Raw genomic sequence first — 15,136 nt, forward strand, 5'->3', positions numbered from 1 at the left:
TAAATCACAGGAAATGAAAGCTCATGGGGTATTTGCATCCCCATGTTCATTGCAGCATTATTCTCAATAGCTAAGGGATAGAAAAACCTAAATGTCTATTGATGGATGAATGGATAAAGAAAATGTGTGTATATATGTGTATATATATAATGGGATATTAATCAGCCATAAAAAGAAGAAAATTCTGCCATTTTGCAACAATGGATGAGCCTTGAGAACATTATGCTAAGTGAAATAAGACAAAGACAAATACTGTACATTCTCGTTTACTTGAAATCTGAAAAACTGAACTCATAGATATCAAGAATAGAATGGTGATTGGGAGGAGCTAGTGGGTGGGGGAAATGTGGAGATGTTGAACAAAGGGTAAAAACTTCCAGTTATTTTTTTTTTAAATTTTTTTTTATTATTTATTTAGGATAGTCATACAGAGAGGGAGAGAGGCAGAGACATAGGCAGAAGCGGGCTCCATGCACCGGGAGCCCGCGTGGGATTCGATCCCGGGTCTTCAGGATCGCGCCCTGGGCCAAAGGCAGGCGCCAAACAGCTGCGCCACCCAGGGATCCCCCCAAAAAACTTCCAGTTATTAGATGAATAAGTTCTATAGATTGAATGTACAGCACAGTGACTATTATACATTTGAAAGTTATCAAGAATATTGATTTTAAATGTTATCACCACTTATAAAAATGATAATTATGTGAGGCAATGGATGTGCTAATTAACCCTATTGTGAGACTCATTTTGCAGTATATTTATGTATCACATATCACATTTGTACATGTTAAAGCTACATTTGTAAGATGTCAGCTATATCTCAGTAAGGCAGAAAAAAGAGTAAAAGACATTGTATAAAAACCAAGAATGTTTTGAATAAAATGTCCAATACATCACTATCTGTTCTTTAGTTGTGACAAATGACAAATATTAATGTATTAACAATAGGGAAAACTAAGTGTTAACTCTGTGTTAACACTCTCTTAACAGTGTTAACTCTATACTATCTTTGCAACTTTTTGTGAAATATAAAAGTATTCTAAAGAAAAGTTGTATTCAGGGCAGCCCTGGTGGCTCAGCGGTTTAGCGCTGCCTTCGGCCCAGGGTGTGATCCTGGAGCCCGGAATCGAGTCCCATGTTGGGCTCCCTGCATGGAGCCTGCTTCTCCCTCTGCCTGTGTCTCTGTCTGTGTCTCTGCCTCTCTCTGTGTCTCTCATGAATAAATAAGTAAAATCTTAAAAAAGAAAAGTTGTATTCAGATGAAGAAAATATTTAAGATGACCGGACTCCATTTGAGTTACAGGTAACCTACTAAGAAAAAGATTGGCGTGCTGATACTCCTGGATAAAAAGAATTTTTAAAAAGTAAATTATTTTAGTTAGATATTCACATATATAGATACTTCTATAAATGTCTTTCCAATAGTGTGGAACAAGGTTGCTATTAGAATATTAGCCATTTAATACTTGTTCAGTTAGCCATTTCGATGTTAGAAGTGTGCCATTTCTTTATGTAGTGTCTTGGCAGGTTACAATGGTACCATCTTTGCCTATGGGCAGACGGGCAGTGGGAAAACATTCACCATCACGGGTGGAGCAGAACGCTACAGTGACAGAGGCATCATCCCAAGGACACTGTCATACATTTTTGAGCAATTACAAAAGGTATGGAACTTTAAGTTCATTTTCTATCTGATATATTCAGCAGGAATTTATGGTGGGTAAAAAATTTATTGTGACATTTTATTACATTATATCTAAATGAGGGAGTATTTTTGGCCAATGACTCTGGCCTTTATATTTAAGGAAAGTTTAGGATTTTGCTGAAGAAGTGGAAATTCAGGTGCTTCTCAATAAAGGGCTGCTGTTTCAGCAAAGGCTCAAAGGGAGTTCCTTGTGATCCATCAATGGAGGTTAAAAGAACAGATAACACATTTTACCAACTAACATCTTGTATTTCTCCTTAAGAAACTGGATGTCCTTTTGCCAAGACATCTTTATTTCAACTACTAAAGCACTGAATAAGATGATGAGATTGTACTTTTTTCACAGTTGTAATAGAAGCCCAAGAGAGTCTACCAGAGTAAAAATCCTATTGCACTTAAGATTATTATGAAGAGGAGTTCTCTATATTATATGCATCATTTATTGTGTGTCTCTAAGTGTCTATTGCCTTATAGGTATTTAATACAACCGGCAAGGTAAGTATTCTTGTCCCAATTTCAGAGTTGGGGAAATTGAGTCAAAATATCTTTCTCTGGGTCTTTATAAGTTACTGACTTGGAGGTCCATCCCAAGTCTGTGTGATACAAACTGTGCTTTTTACCTCTGTAGGCACTGCCTCTATGTCTCAAGCTGCCTTTATTTGGTTGGTTGTATTTAAACAATGGTGAGTCCCTTAACTTCTCTGGGTTTCTGTTTTCCCTTCTCTGAAAGTAGGGATTGAATGCTACTAGAGGATCTCGAGCATCTGTACTAAAGTTCCTACAGTTACTTAGTTGTATTAATTCTGTATAACAAATGCCCTAACTAGGTCAGTGTAACAGTTATTCCAAAATTTCTCGAATGTATGCTTTTTGCATTTTGAGTTGCAAAGATGAGAAGAAATTGCTGAGATCTGCATAATTCTCATTTCCATCCATAAAGTAGCAATTACCCATTAGTTCAGCTCATCTCTCACTAGCTCAAACATGCCAACTCTGCAGGCCAGAAAATGTGGAAGAGAAAGAGTTGAGTATAGTGTATATGTTGGACTCATATCCTGTCTTTTCATTTACTCATTTATTTCCGACATTAGCTGTTTTGTTTTGTTCCCAGATTTCACAAACTGGGAATATGATTTCTAATAGTTTTTGCTGCTGTGGCCAAATGTGGAAGCATGCTGTCTTGGAAAGATCATTGAAGTCGGTGCAGGCCAACCTGGTTCTGAGAAAGTGTGCTGCTTACAGCATGTGGCCATGTCTCGGGCTTGTGGAGTTGCTATGATGGTTCAACATACTGTATCTGAAGATATGGTCCAGTTCCTGGCACATAGTATATGCTTAGGAAATGAGCTCAATTACTACAGCCATTAATATCTATATTTATACACACACACACACACACACACACACACACACACAAATACACATACACATGTGTGGCCAAATGATCCTGATTGATTTCAAAGAAGCCTTTGAAACAGAACAAATGAAACCAATTTCCCTGATTAAGTTAAACAAAATAAACAAATCCTTTCCTCACAGGAAATATATTTATCCCGTCTAAAATTTTGCCTATGGGTACCAAAATACAGTAAAAGTCTAAATATCTCCCAAGTACCTATCATCTCTTGGGTCCATTGTTTTATATCTGTCTGTCATTGACATTATTCTAAAGCTTGTTTCATTTTGAATAATCCTAAATCACTTCCTGGGATTGGAGAGAACCCCTTGGACCAATTTTTAGCCAGGACAACTCTTTGTAAAAGGACAGACTTCCATGATGGGGCACAACACATTCATTATAATCAAACTAAACTGCAGCAAAACTAGTCAGAGGCAATGTGAGCATCATCATTAAGTTTGTCCACAGTGTAGCTGAAAAATGCAGTCAGGTACTCAGATACCCCCAGTCAATTGCTTTAGAGGGCCACGTGGAGCTCTCTAGAACTCTTAAAGGAAATATTTGACTTATGCAAAGTATTTATTTCAAGATAAACTAAGAGCAATTGCATACTGGCTCCTATAATGCCTGTGAGTGTGATAGGAGCACATTTGTGATGATTTGAAAAGAAGACAATTGATTCCATTTATTTTAGAAACTACTGCCCACTATTTTTGAGTGTTGTGAGGTTCAGACTTGTTCTGGGGGCAGGAGAAAAGGCTGTCTGCAGGAAACATGTGTGTTACATTACAGTCTGGCAATCCTAACCACTAAAAAAGGAGTAATAAGAAAAGGTAGCTTGCCACATTGCTCAGTGACTTTTAAGTGTGTATTCCAATAAAATTCCAGAAAACGCAGAAGCTGGAGCAGCCAAAGGCATTATCCCCATCATCTCTGGGGAGTGGACTTGCCATTTTCCTGACTTATGATTCCTTCTGATTTCTGGAAGAAAGAGAGTTTGTCCACTGTAGATGAACATACAAGTTGGCTGTTGTTTTTGCCCTTTTTTGCCTTTCCTTTTATATTCACATACTGAATTCTCTGTTTGGAGGCCTTTAGAAATAATAAAACAGTAACATTAGCAATAATAGTATCGGTAGCAGCAGCAGAGATTTATTGGGACCTATTACAAATCCCCTTTGGCAGGATTTTAGGTACAGAACCCTGTATCTCTGTCACAACAGTTCTGCAAGATAAGGTTTATTCTCCGCAATTCTGTAATTAAACAGCTGTGAAGAATGCAGGATCACTTAGTCATAAATGGCAGATCCAGTGTTCAAACCCAGCTTTTTCTGGTGCTAAGAGGAGCCCAGAACTGTCTGCTAAAATCTCATACTGTAACAGATGGGTTATTTCCAATATGTTCAGATAAGTTTTAGAAATACGTTAGTTTTTAACAAGATCTCCGGAAGTTGCTAAATGATCCCCCTGTGGCCTATTAACATGCTCTGGGAATCTTCTAAAGAGAGACAGCATATATGTTGATCATGGAACACTTTTTGCACATGTTATTTCATGGGACATTTTAGGGAAAACTGGATCAGACTAAAGACCACGCAGAATCTGTCTAGTATTTATGGTCTCTGATACCTGTGCTAAGCCAAGCCATAACCCACAGAATGCTATTGAAATGATGCCGAGGATACTGAGCTGATCAACAGGCCAAGTATTAGGATAAACAGCCAGTGGAGCACCTGGATGGCTCAGTGTTTGAGCATCTGCCTTTGGCTCAGGTCATGATCCCAGGGTCCTGGAATTGAGTCTGGCATTGGGCTCCCTACAGGGAGCCTGCTTCTCCCTCTGCCTATGTCTCTGCCTCTCTCTGTGTGTCTCTCTGTATGTCTTATAAATAAATAAAATATTTAACAACAACAACAAAAAAAGGATAAGCAGCCAGAGTCGCCTGCATCAGCAAATGATTTCCAGCATTTGGGAGAAATTTGCTTAGTCCATACACAGTCCATGCTGTCACCTCCCCAGACACCCAGAATGTGGAATTTCAGCTGTAGCTTGAGTGTTTTACTTTGGTCATGTGCTCCCTAAGAGTTGCCTTAATATTTCAGGTGTTTTTTTGTTTTTATGAAATGTTGATGCTTTTCTTTGGATAGTTTGAACCACTTTAGGACCAGAGGATCATATTAATTTTAGTCTAAAGAACATATAGGGATTCTTTATTCAACTTCCTCACTAATGGGTGTGGAAACTGAGGCCTAACATCATAGAGGCTCATAGCAAGTAGGACTAAGATTCCAGCTCTGGATTTGCAGGCCTCTGCTCTCTCCCCCATCTCTGTGACTTTGTCCTCTCTCCCTTTGAATATTATCTGTCAAATGGATTGTCTTGGATATGGGTGAGAATCAAGGGAAAGGTCATCGTGAGCAAATTCTCTTTGTGACATTCTGACAATCTGCTGACCATTTCGCCATAAGACACAGAGAGATTCTCCCTTTATGAGAAGTAAAACTCTATTTGTCAAAATGAAAGTATTTTTTTTTGGAGGGGGCGGGAGAAGCAAGTAGAAGGTGCTATCAGTTGATATTTGGTCTTGAAAACTGATCCTGGAATTTTCTTGAGATCTGAAAAAGTTCTATTTCCTTTCATCTCAGAGAGAGGAGGTCCTTTTGTCTGCCAACAGAACTGAGACAGGACCTATCACCTTGACTTTTATCCTAACTATATTGATGCCTGTGTCATTCCATTTCAGTAATGACCCACAGAATATATCTCTCTCAAATCAATAGCTCAATATCCCTGATTTGCCACGTGAGCCAGGAAAACCCAACAGATAAGATATAGGCAGTGAGCTGCGAATGTCCACTTTTACTGTTACTTGATTGATCTAAACTATTTTTGTCCCCTGGGATTCATTTTCCCTTATCCAGTATTGTCTGTTACCTATTTGTGTCATCAGAAAATTTGAATATTGCAAAAGTGAAAAAAAAGGAACTATGACTGAAGATGGAAACTTTTGCTACTGAAGTTTAAACTGAAGTAACGATTTTCTTTTCTTTTATGAATAGACTATTCACAGAATGTAAGTTTATTTTTTCATAGTAACCTTTTTTGGGTCTGGAAAGTAAAAAATGGTGTGTTATACAGTTCTGCAACCAAGTTGGCTCATTTTAAGTGTGTATTGACTCTTGATGTATAACGTGGAACCAATAAAAAAACCCAACAGACTAAAGTTGCTTGTAATCATGGGTGTTGGCCATTAAAAAAAAAAAAAAGCTTCATGCATATGGTAACTGGCAACTTGAAAGTGTCACGAACTGAAAATGGAAACCATACAAAGTAAAGAGAGTAAAGGAGAGAAAGCTGTGAGGAACTGTAGTGATAAATGTGTTCATCCTCTTCTGAGCTGAATTGTTATTTATAGCCATTAAACAATGTCTTCCCCTTTTCCAATCAGGACAGCAGCACAATACATACAACGCACATTTCCTATTTGGAAATCTACAATGAATGTGGTTATGATCTATTGGATCCAAGACATGAAGCCTCCAGTTTGGAAGATTTGCCGTGAGTAGCAGAACAACAAAGAAGGAGGGAAAATCACTTTCAGATGTTCCCTTCAATTGTTTCCTTTGAAACTTTGTATGTTTCTGGTCTCAATCATAATTAACAAATACTGGATAACAGAATCTTTTTGTAATATAATGGATACTTTTTCAGTTATGACAAACAGACAGTAGTGATGGGAACTAAAGTTGCTTAAAACCCATTTCTTGGGAACATCTCCTTTGGAGTTGGTGCAAGAGAGTGCACTGAATGTTTTCTGAGCCAGTGCTGAGAAGACTGAAGGGATATGCCAGTACTACTTTACTCTTGCTGAATCAATCCCTTTACTCCTCTAGTTGTGGCCTTTCTCTGAGGAGGGGATTTAAATTAGGGCTCAGGCAGCAATAAGAGAATATAAAGGGGAGAAAATAAAACTTTGTTTTCCCAATTGCTTCTCTACTGTTATGAAGACTGACACTGAGGATCATTTGGTCAGATTGGCACTGATTGTGTCATGACTGAAATATAAATAGTCTTCAGAGCTTACCTACTAACTGAGTTAGTTATCCTGCCAGCATTTGTATAACATTACTCACTGCTTGTTTGAACATCTGCCTAAATTGCATATTAATGGAAATACTTCATATCCTTTTGTCCAGACATCTTCATATTATCAGAAGTTGGTAGAGCCAAGAAAATGTACTTTAATTTTCTTACTAAATATTCTAAAACAATTTCAAATCATGTATTAATCCTCTATCACTAAGACCAATAACCAGTTGCTTGCTTTAATTTGCAAAGGAAATAAGAGGAAATATTAAAGAAAATAAATTATACTCTTTGCATCACCTTTATATGTTTTCTTCCTTTTAATGTTGACTTGAGAGTTTTTACATGTCATCTCTGTCATGCCAACCATATTCATTAGAGGGAGTTAGGAAAGGGGATGATTGTTGGTACTCTAAATATTAATGTTAATTAAATAATATAAGAAGAGAAAGTAAACACCTGACTCCATGGAAGAAATTAGTCTTGAAGAAACTATTGGAATTAAGTTTACAGAAAAGTGAGACATTTCTCAGAGGAAGGTTCAGAACAGCAACATTAAAAACAGGAAGATTGACCATGAGGGTACTATGCTGAGCAAAAGAAGTCAGAGAAAGACAGTTATCATATGTTTGCACTCATATGTGGAATTTAAGAAACAAAACAGAGGATCATAGGGGGAAGGGAGGGAAAAAGAAAATAAGATGAAAACAGAGAGGGAGACAGACCATAACAGACACTGAACTCTAAGAGACAAACTAAGGGTGGCTGGGGTGGAGGGGGTGAAGGGATGGGGTAACTGGGTGATGGGCGTTATGGAGGGCACATGATGTAATGAGCATTGGGTGTTATATACAACTGATAAGTTACTAAATTCTACCCCTGAAACTAATAATACACTATATGTTAATTAATTGAATTTAAATTATAAACCAACATGAAGATGTGGTCAAAAAGGCCGCATGTTGAGGAGTTGTGAAATAAAATCAGAAAGGCCAACAGAAGCCAGCTTTTGAGGGACTTGAATGTTGGACTTTTGTTGTGAGATTGATCTTTATTTGAATAGGCTTTTAAATTAGTTTTCTAGCCTCCAGTCTAACCTGTAGACCTCTAGGCTAAATCTTGCTTAAAATTGCTTTTAACAAGTCACATGTGCACTGAAGACCTTGAAGCCTGTTTTGCAATAATCCAGAAGTGAAGGGCTTGGGTCTGACAAACATGGAGGAGGAGAGAAAAACTTGAGAGCTATGCATAAGAAAATAAATAGATGATAGCTAACTAGTCAGCTACTTAACTAGATAGAAATAAAATATATTAATTATGCCTCTCACCTTGGATTTGATTTAATTTGAAAAGAAGGTAAATTAGAACCAGTTCACTCTCGGCATTTTACTGATCGAGGAGAGTAAACCCCAAGAGGTCTGACTTGCCTAGGGTTTCAAAACTAATCTGTTAATGGTACAGCAGGGATTGAAAACCACATACTCTCACTTTCATGCCAGAGTAGCAAAAATAGCTTCAAGATTTTACGGTGGGACCCAGAGAATTAAGGAAGCATTAACTAAAAAGATAATTTCTGTTAGAAAACTTGATTGGGTGATGGTAATGAGTTTCACATACACAACTTTGGTGTCTGAGAGTTCCCTACTTGATATTTACAATAAACTCCTCACATATAGGAAGCATGTCTTACTTGAGTTGGTAGTCTCTCTACCATGTAGGCCAGAGTAAGTTCTTAGTATTTTAAAAAATTATCTATCAAATTGAAACTGTGAAGTGGACTTTTTGAAGGTATGCACGTAAAGGAAAAACAGCATGAGCTCTATGAATCAGAGTCTAATTGACATAACGAGGTACAGTCTCTGAGAAGCAGGGGTGAGAAAAGTCGTTGACCTCTAAGAGAGGCAGTGTAATATAGTCAGGAGCACGTGATTACAAGTCAGGAAATCTGAGTTCTAGTCCCAACCCTGCAATCTTAGATATATTTTTTTCACTTTTCTGGTTTCTCCTTGTGTATGAAATGTAAGCATTGGGCTATATAATATTTAACAACCTTCCAACTTCAATGTTCAAAGATCAAAAACTGGTGACCTCACAGGATAGGACTTACTTGGTGACTCTTTTCCTGTTTACAAAAAAATAAGTGATGTAGATATTTTATATTTTCCTCCTAGAAAAGAGCCTTAAGCCTCTTGAGAGCAAGAACAGTGCTTTAATTCACTGTATGTCTTTGTGTTTCTTGGCATGTCTGACATTCAGTAATGGTTCTCCATGTGGATCAGATTGTCTCTGTAGATGTCACTAGCTTTCTATCTTAAACTACAGCTCCTTCTATGGTAGCTTTGTCCTGTTGGAGGATGAGTTCACTGACTCAAGTCAGAAGTGACCTCAGCTACAAAACAGATGTTTTCAGTGAACTAACCTCCCCTCCCCCAGCCCATAGGCATACAAAAGTGGATAGAAAGATGTCCTTATCTTACATTCTGGAATATAATTACATGACAACAAACTTCATTAAAAGAAAAATGAAAAGATTCTCATTATAAAAGAAGATTCCCATATCCCAGGAGGATAACCTACTAACTTCAAATATAATCAATACTACAAAATTCCAGAAAAACTCAAGGATTGCAGTCTTTTGGTGTGGGGATGATGGGATTTGGCTGGTATAGACTCTGCTGACTTTCTTAGGATTTTAAAGGGTTTGTCTTTTACTATGATTATCAAGTAATTCTTCATAATGGCATGTGACTTCTGTTGTATCTGGTTTGGATTAAGAGTATGTACTATTAATCTGGTTTTACACAATCTTGAACCCGGACAAGCCCTAACTCTGCAATCCTATCCTTCTGGTTGACTGGTTTCTTTGTTGCAAGCTGGAATGTCCCAAACACTCTGAATACAATCCAAAATATAGTAGGCAAATGTCTGTTGACTTTGATTCTCTCTTGCAGTCATCTCTTTGAAAGACAATGGCAATATGCACATTTGATCCCTTCCATATTCTTATACTTGGCATAACCATGTGTAATCAAATTCAAGGTCATCTTGATGTTGCACAACAATAGCCATCAGTAACAGATTTCTTACCACTGAGCAGCAACATAGCTTCCTCCAAATCACCTGCTGGATGCTCTTCTCAGGAGCACTCTGCCTTTTCTGCTTCTTGTTTTTTTATATCCTAATGACTTCCAACTCTCTGCTGTTACTCAATCGTTTGCCTACAGATTGCCTGTGGACTTTGTATATATGATGTCAGGGCACCAGACTAAAGTCAGTTGCTTTTTGCAAATGTTGCTGTAGTCATTTGGCAAGGAGTTTTGAGATACAACACCAAAAGCATGATCTGTGAAAGAAAAAAATAGATGAGTTGAGCTTCATTAAAATTAAAAATGTCTGCTCTGTCATAGACACTGTGAAGAGAATAAAAAGACAAGCCAAAGATTGAGAAAATATTTACCAGACCTATGTCCAATAAAGGATTTGTATCTAAAACATACAAAGAACTCTTAAAACTCAATAATAAGAAAACTAACAATCCAATGAAGAAATGAGAAAAAAAATCTGGACAGACACCTCACCAAAGAAGGTGTATGGTTGGTAGATAAGCATTTGAGGAGATGCTCAACATCATCTGTGATTAGGGAATAGCTAATTAAAACTACTATGCACCTACTAGAATGGCAAAAATCTAAAAAAAAAAAAAAAAACTGGTGATACCAAATGCTGGAAAGAATGTAGAGCGACTAGAACTCTCATTCATGCAGTATAGTACAACCACTTTTTTTTTAAAGTTTAAATCCAATTAGCCAACATATAGTACATCATTAGTTTCAGATGTAGAATTCAATAATTATGAGTTACATATAACACCCAGTACTCATCATATCACATGCCCTCTTTAATAACCATCACCCAGTTACCCCGTATCCCCACCCCCACCCCTCCACAACCCTGTTTGTTTCCCATAGTTAAGAGTCTCTCATGATTTTTCTCCCTCTCTGATGCCTTCCCATTCAGTTTTCCCTCCCTTCCCCTATGATCCTCTGCACTGTTTTGTATATTCCACATGTAAGTGAAACCATATGATAATAGTCTTCCTCTGATTGACTTATTTTGCTCAGCATATTACCCTCCAGTTCCATCCACGTCAATGTAAATGTAAGTATTCATCCCTTCTGATGGCTGAGTAATATTCCATTGTATATGTATACCACATCTTCTTTATCCATTCACCTGTCAATGAACATATAGTACAGTCACTTTGAAGGTCAATTTCCAGTTTCTTAAAAAAACAAAACATAATTCTTAGGATATGACCCAGCAGGCATGCTCCTGGGTATTTAACCAAATGAATTGAAAACTTATATCAGTACAGAGAGCTGCCCATGAATGTATATAGCAGCCTCATTCATAATTGCCAAGAACTAGAAGCAACCAAGATTTCTCATCGTAGGCAGATAGAAAAACAAACTGTGGTACATGCATGCAGTGGAATATTACTTGGCAACAAAAAGCAATGAGCTATTAAGCCACAAAAGACATAAAAAGTCTATATACTGTGTGATTCCAACTGTAAGGCATTGTGAAAAAGACATAAGTGTAGATACAGTAAAAAGATCACTGGTTGCTAGTAGTTGGGAAGAAGAATGGTAGAGGGATGAATAGGTGAAGCACAGGGGACTTTTGGGGCAGACAAACTATTCTATATGATAGTATGATGGTAGATGCATGGTGTTATGCATTTGTCCAAATTCATATAATGTATACCACCAAGAGTGAGCCCTAACAGAGGCTATGGACCTTTAGTTAATAAGACACCAACAGCAGAAAGGAATGAACTATTGATAAATTTAACAGCTTGGGTGAATCTCCAGAGAATTATGTTGAGTGAAAAAAGCCAATCCCAAAAGGTCATATGTTGTGTGATTTTATTTATGGAATAGTTTTTATTTTTTTTTTAATTTTATTTATTTGACAGAGAGAGAGAGAGCTCAGAGGAAGAGGGAGAGGGACAAGCAGACTCCCCACTGAGCAGGGAGCCTGATGAGGGGCTCAATCCCAGGACACTGAGATCATGACCTGAGCTAAAGGCAGATGCTTAACTGACTGAGCCACCCAGACACAGTGTGGAATATCTTACAAATGGCGGAATTATAGAAGTAGATAACAGCTGAGTAGTTGACAGGAAGTGGGAATGGTTATACAAGGCCAGTGAGAGATCCTTATGGTAACAGACTATACTGTATCTTAATTGTGGCTATGGATACACAAAGCTACTCATGTGATTAAATTCCATAGAGCTAAACACACACACACACACACACACACACACACACACACACACACACTGGTGAAACTAGGACATCTGAATAAGATCAGTAGATTGTATCAATGCCAATGTCCTGGTTGTGATATTTAATATTGTTTTACAACATGTTAACATTGGGGAAAATTGGGTAATGGGTACATTATTTCTTACAGCTGCATGCAAATCTACAATGATCACAAAATACCAAGTTTATTTTTAAAAGTGTCTATATATTTGTATAGAGACATATGTGTATTTAATGTATTCTGTATTTAGTAATTTAAATGAAAATAAAACATCTATTTTTGAAAGTCCTTATGTCATATGCTATAAAGGGAATATAGTTAGAATCTAAGTATGTCTTATGAAGTAAAATAGTATAACTACTGGTCTTAACCATAAGGAAAATAGTCACCTTACTTTAGTGTAATTTTAGTATTCCTAAATAGGGATACATAATGCATTTAAGGTTCCAAAGATGGCCATGGTTATTACTGTTAGAAAAAAGTCAGTAAACTCCAGCATCCAGTATTGAAATCTTGGCTGTGTTGTAAAATAATTTGTCATCAATGGAAAAAAAGTTGAGAGATGTTAAGTTTAATTCATCACATTTCTGATACCTACTGGATATGAAACAGTGTTAAGTGTTGCAGGAGTTACAGAAAAAGGTAATGTACAGTGTCTGTCCTCATAGCTTACAGTTTAGTCATGTGGAATCATTCATTTATTCAACAAACATTTACTGAGATCCAGCTTGATTCCACACTTTGTGCTAGGCTCTTAGTTTACCAACATAGTCTTTACTTTCCTGGAACTCATAGCAGAGTAGGTAAACCTAGTACAACATGGCACAAGGTGGAATGTGAAAAACATCACAAGAGAGGCACAAAGAATGACTAGGGCTTAAAGGAGAAAGAGCTCACATTAGGTCAAGTGATCAGAAAGAGATTCACAGAGAAGGTGGTATATGAAATAATCCTTGAAGGAAGAGGTAGGATGTGGATCAGTGGAATGTGGCATTCATGTGGAAACAAAGGTAGGGAAAAGCATAGAGCTTGGTGTGTCACAGTTAATAGAGCTGTTTGACTATACCCCAATTAGGGGGTAGGTGAGGATATTGGGACTGGAAAGGCAGGAATGTAAGGATTTGGCAGAAGGTTGTAGCCCTTGGAGATTTTTTTATTCAAGGGCATAGCAGATTGGAACTGCCTTTTAGGAAGAAAAATCAGTCAGTAGCATGTAGGGCTAGGATGAGATCGATGGGAGTCAGAGAGACTCCAGAGCATTGTGGGAAATTATTGGACCATTTAAGTGGCCACAGGAGTAAAAAGAACAACAGAATTGGAATACATAATCCAGGGGCTTGACATTTAGCTATGTATGAGGCTATAACTATGTATGAGAATCACCAGGAGTGTTGTTAAAAATGCAGATTCCTGGCCCCCACCTCCAGAAAATTCAAATATGTTTGAATAAGCATCCCAAGTGATTCTAATGCAGATGGTCTGTATTAATCCCTTCCTTCATCCACCTAGGAAAAGTTCCTTTTAGGGATACCAGAGAAATCTCTCCAGAGAGGGAGATGGGCACCTATTGTATGCTGGTCCCTATCCTAGGGACTTTCAATGGAGTATCTGACTTGAGGAAGTGGGTATCATGATCTACATTTTATGGCTGAGTAAATTGAGGGTCACATAGATAGTGTAATATTTTTCTAAGATTCCATCCCCACCAAGAGATGGACCAGGATATTAACCTCCATCCATCCCACATCAGAGCTGGGGCTGCTGGTGCCGTTGCCTGGGAGATCCATGTTGTATCTTGGCATTCCATCTGATCTCTGAAACTTCCATAGCAGTTAGCCTATGTGTTGTTTAGCCAACTATATAGCTGACCTTGTGTTTTCAGAGTGAGTTCTAGGACAGTTGAAGACATCTTACAAAGAGAAAGTTAGTTATTGTGAACCAGAGAGCAGACTAATGCTGCTCAGGCTGGCTGACCATCTATTATCTTTTAGTACATTTGTGACTCAATCTAAGAAGGAAGCTCTAGGAATAACCTAGTTAGAAGAAATAATGGTAAAATAGATCCCTTTTACAATAGCAAAAGAAGATAAAATGTTCAGGGTCTTTGTGAAGACAATATAGGTAGTGCATTTTTTGTGAGAAATAAAAGAAGACTTTGAAGGTAAATGGAGAGCTGTTAGTCTGGTTCCAAATGAGAAGTGTAATTCTTGAAGAGTTCAATTCTTCTCATATGTAGAGTTCAGTGAAATTCCAAGCAAAATCTTAAAGACTTTAAAAACAGATGAGGGGAAGCACTGGGAGCCTTTCCCCTAAGATCAGGAACAAGACAGGGATGTCCACTCTCACCACTGCTATTCAACATAGTACTGGAAGTCCTAGCCTCAACAATCAGACAACAAAAAGACATTAAAGGCATTCGAATTGGCAAAGAAGAAGTCGAACTCTCCCTCTTTGCCGATGACATGATACTCTACATAGAAAACCCAAAAGCCTCCACCCCAAGATTGCTAGAACTCATACAGCAATTTGGCAGTGTGGGGAGGATACAAAATCAATGCCCAGAAGTCAGTGGCATTTCTATACACTAACAATGAGACTGAAGAAAGAGAAATTAA

At 37.7% G+C, this 15,136-nt stretch overlaps 1 protein-coding gene across 3 annotated transcripts in view; it reads left to right on the forward strand.

Annotated features, from left to right (window-relative positions):
* KIF6 (kinesin family member 6) overlaps positions 1 to 15,136 on the forward strand; it is a 377,491-nt gene that overhangs the window by 75,727 nt on the left and 286,628 nt on the right. For all 3 annotated transcript variants that reach the window (XM_041753408.1, XM_041753258.1, XM_041753340.1), the window contains exons 4-5: positions 1,514 to 1,661; positions 6,550 to 6,659. In XM_041753408.1, coding sequence (XP_041609342.1) covers positions 1,514 to 1,661; positions 6,550 to 6,659 — 258 coding nt within the window. The remainder of the gene's footprint in view (positions 1 to 1,513; positions 1,662 to 6,549; positions 6,660 to 15,136) is intronic.

Source organism: Vulpes lagopus, chromosome 1, assembly GCF_018345385.1.
Source record: "Vulpes lagopus strain Blue_001 chromosome 1, ASM1834538v1, whole genome shotgun sequence".
NCBI classification, from domain to species: domain Eukaryota; kingdom Metazoa; phylum Chordata; class Mammalia; order Carnivora; family Canidae; genus Vulpes; species Vulpes lagopus.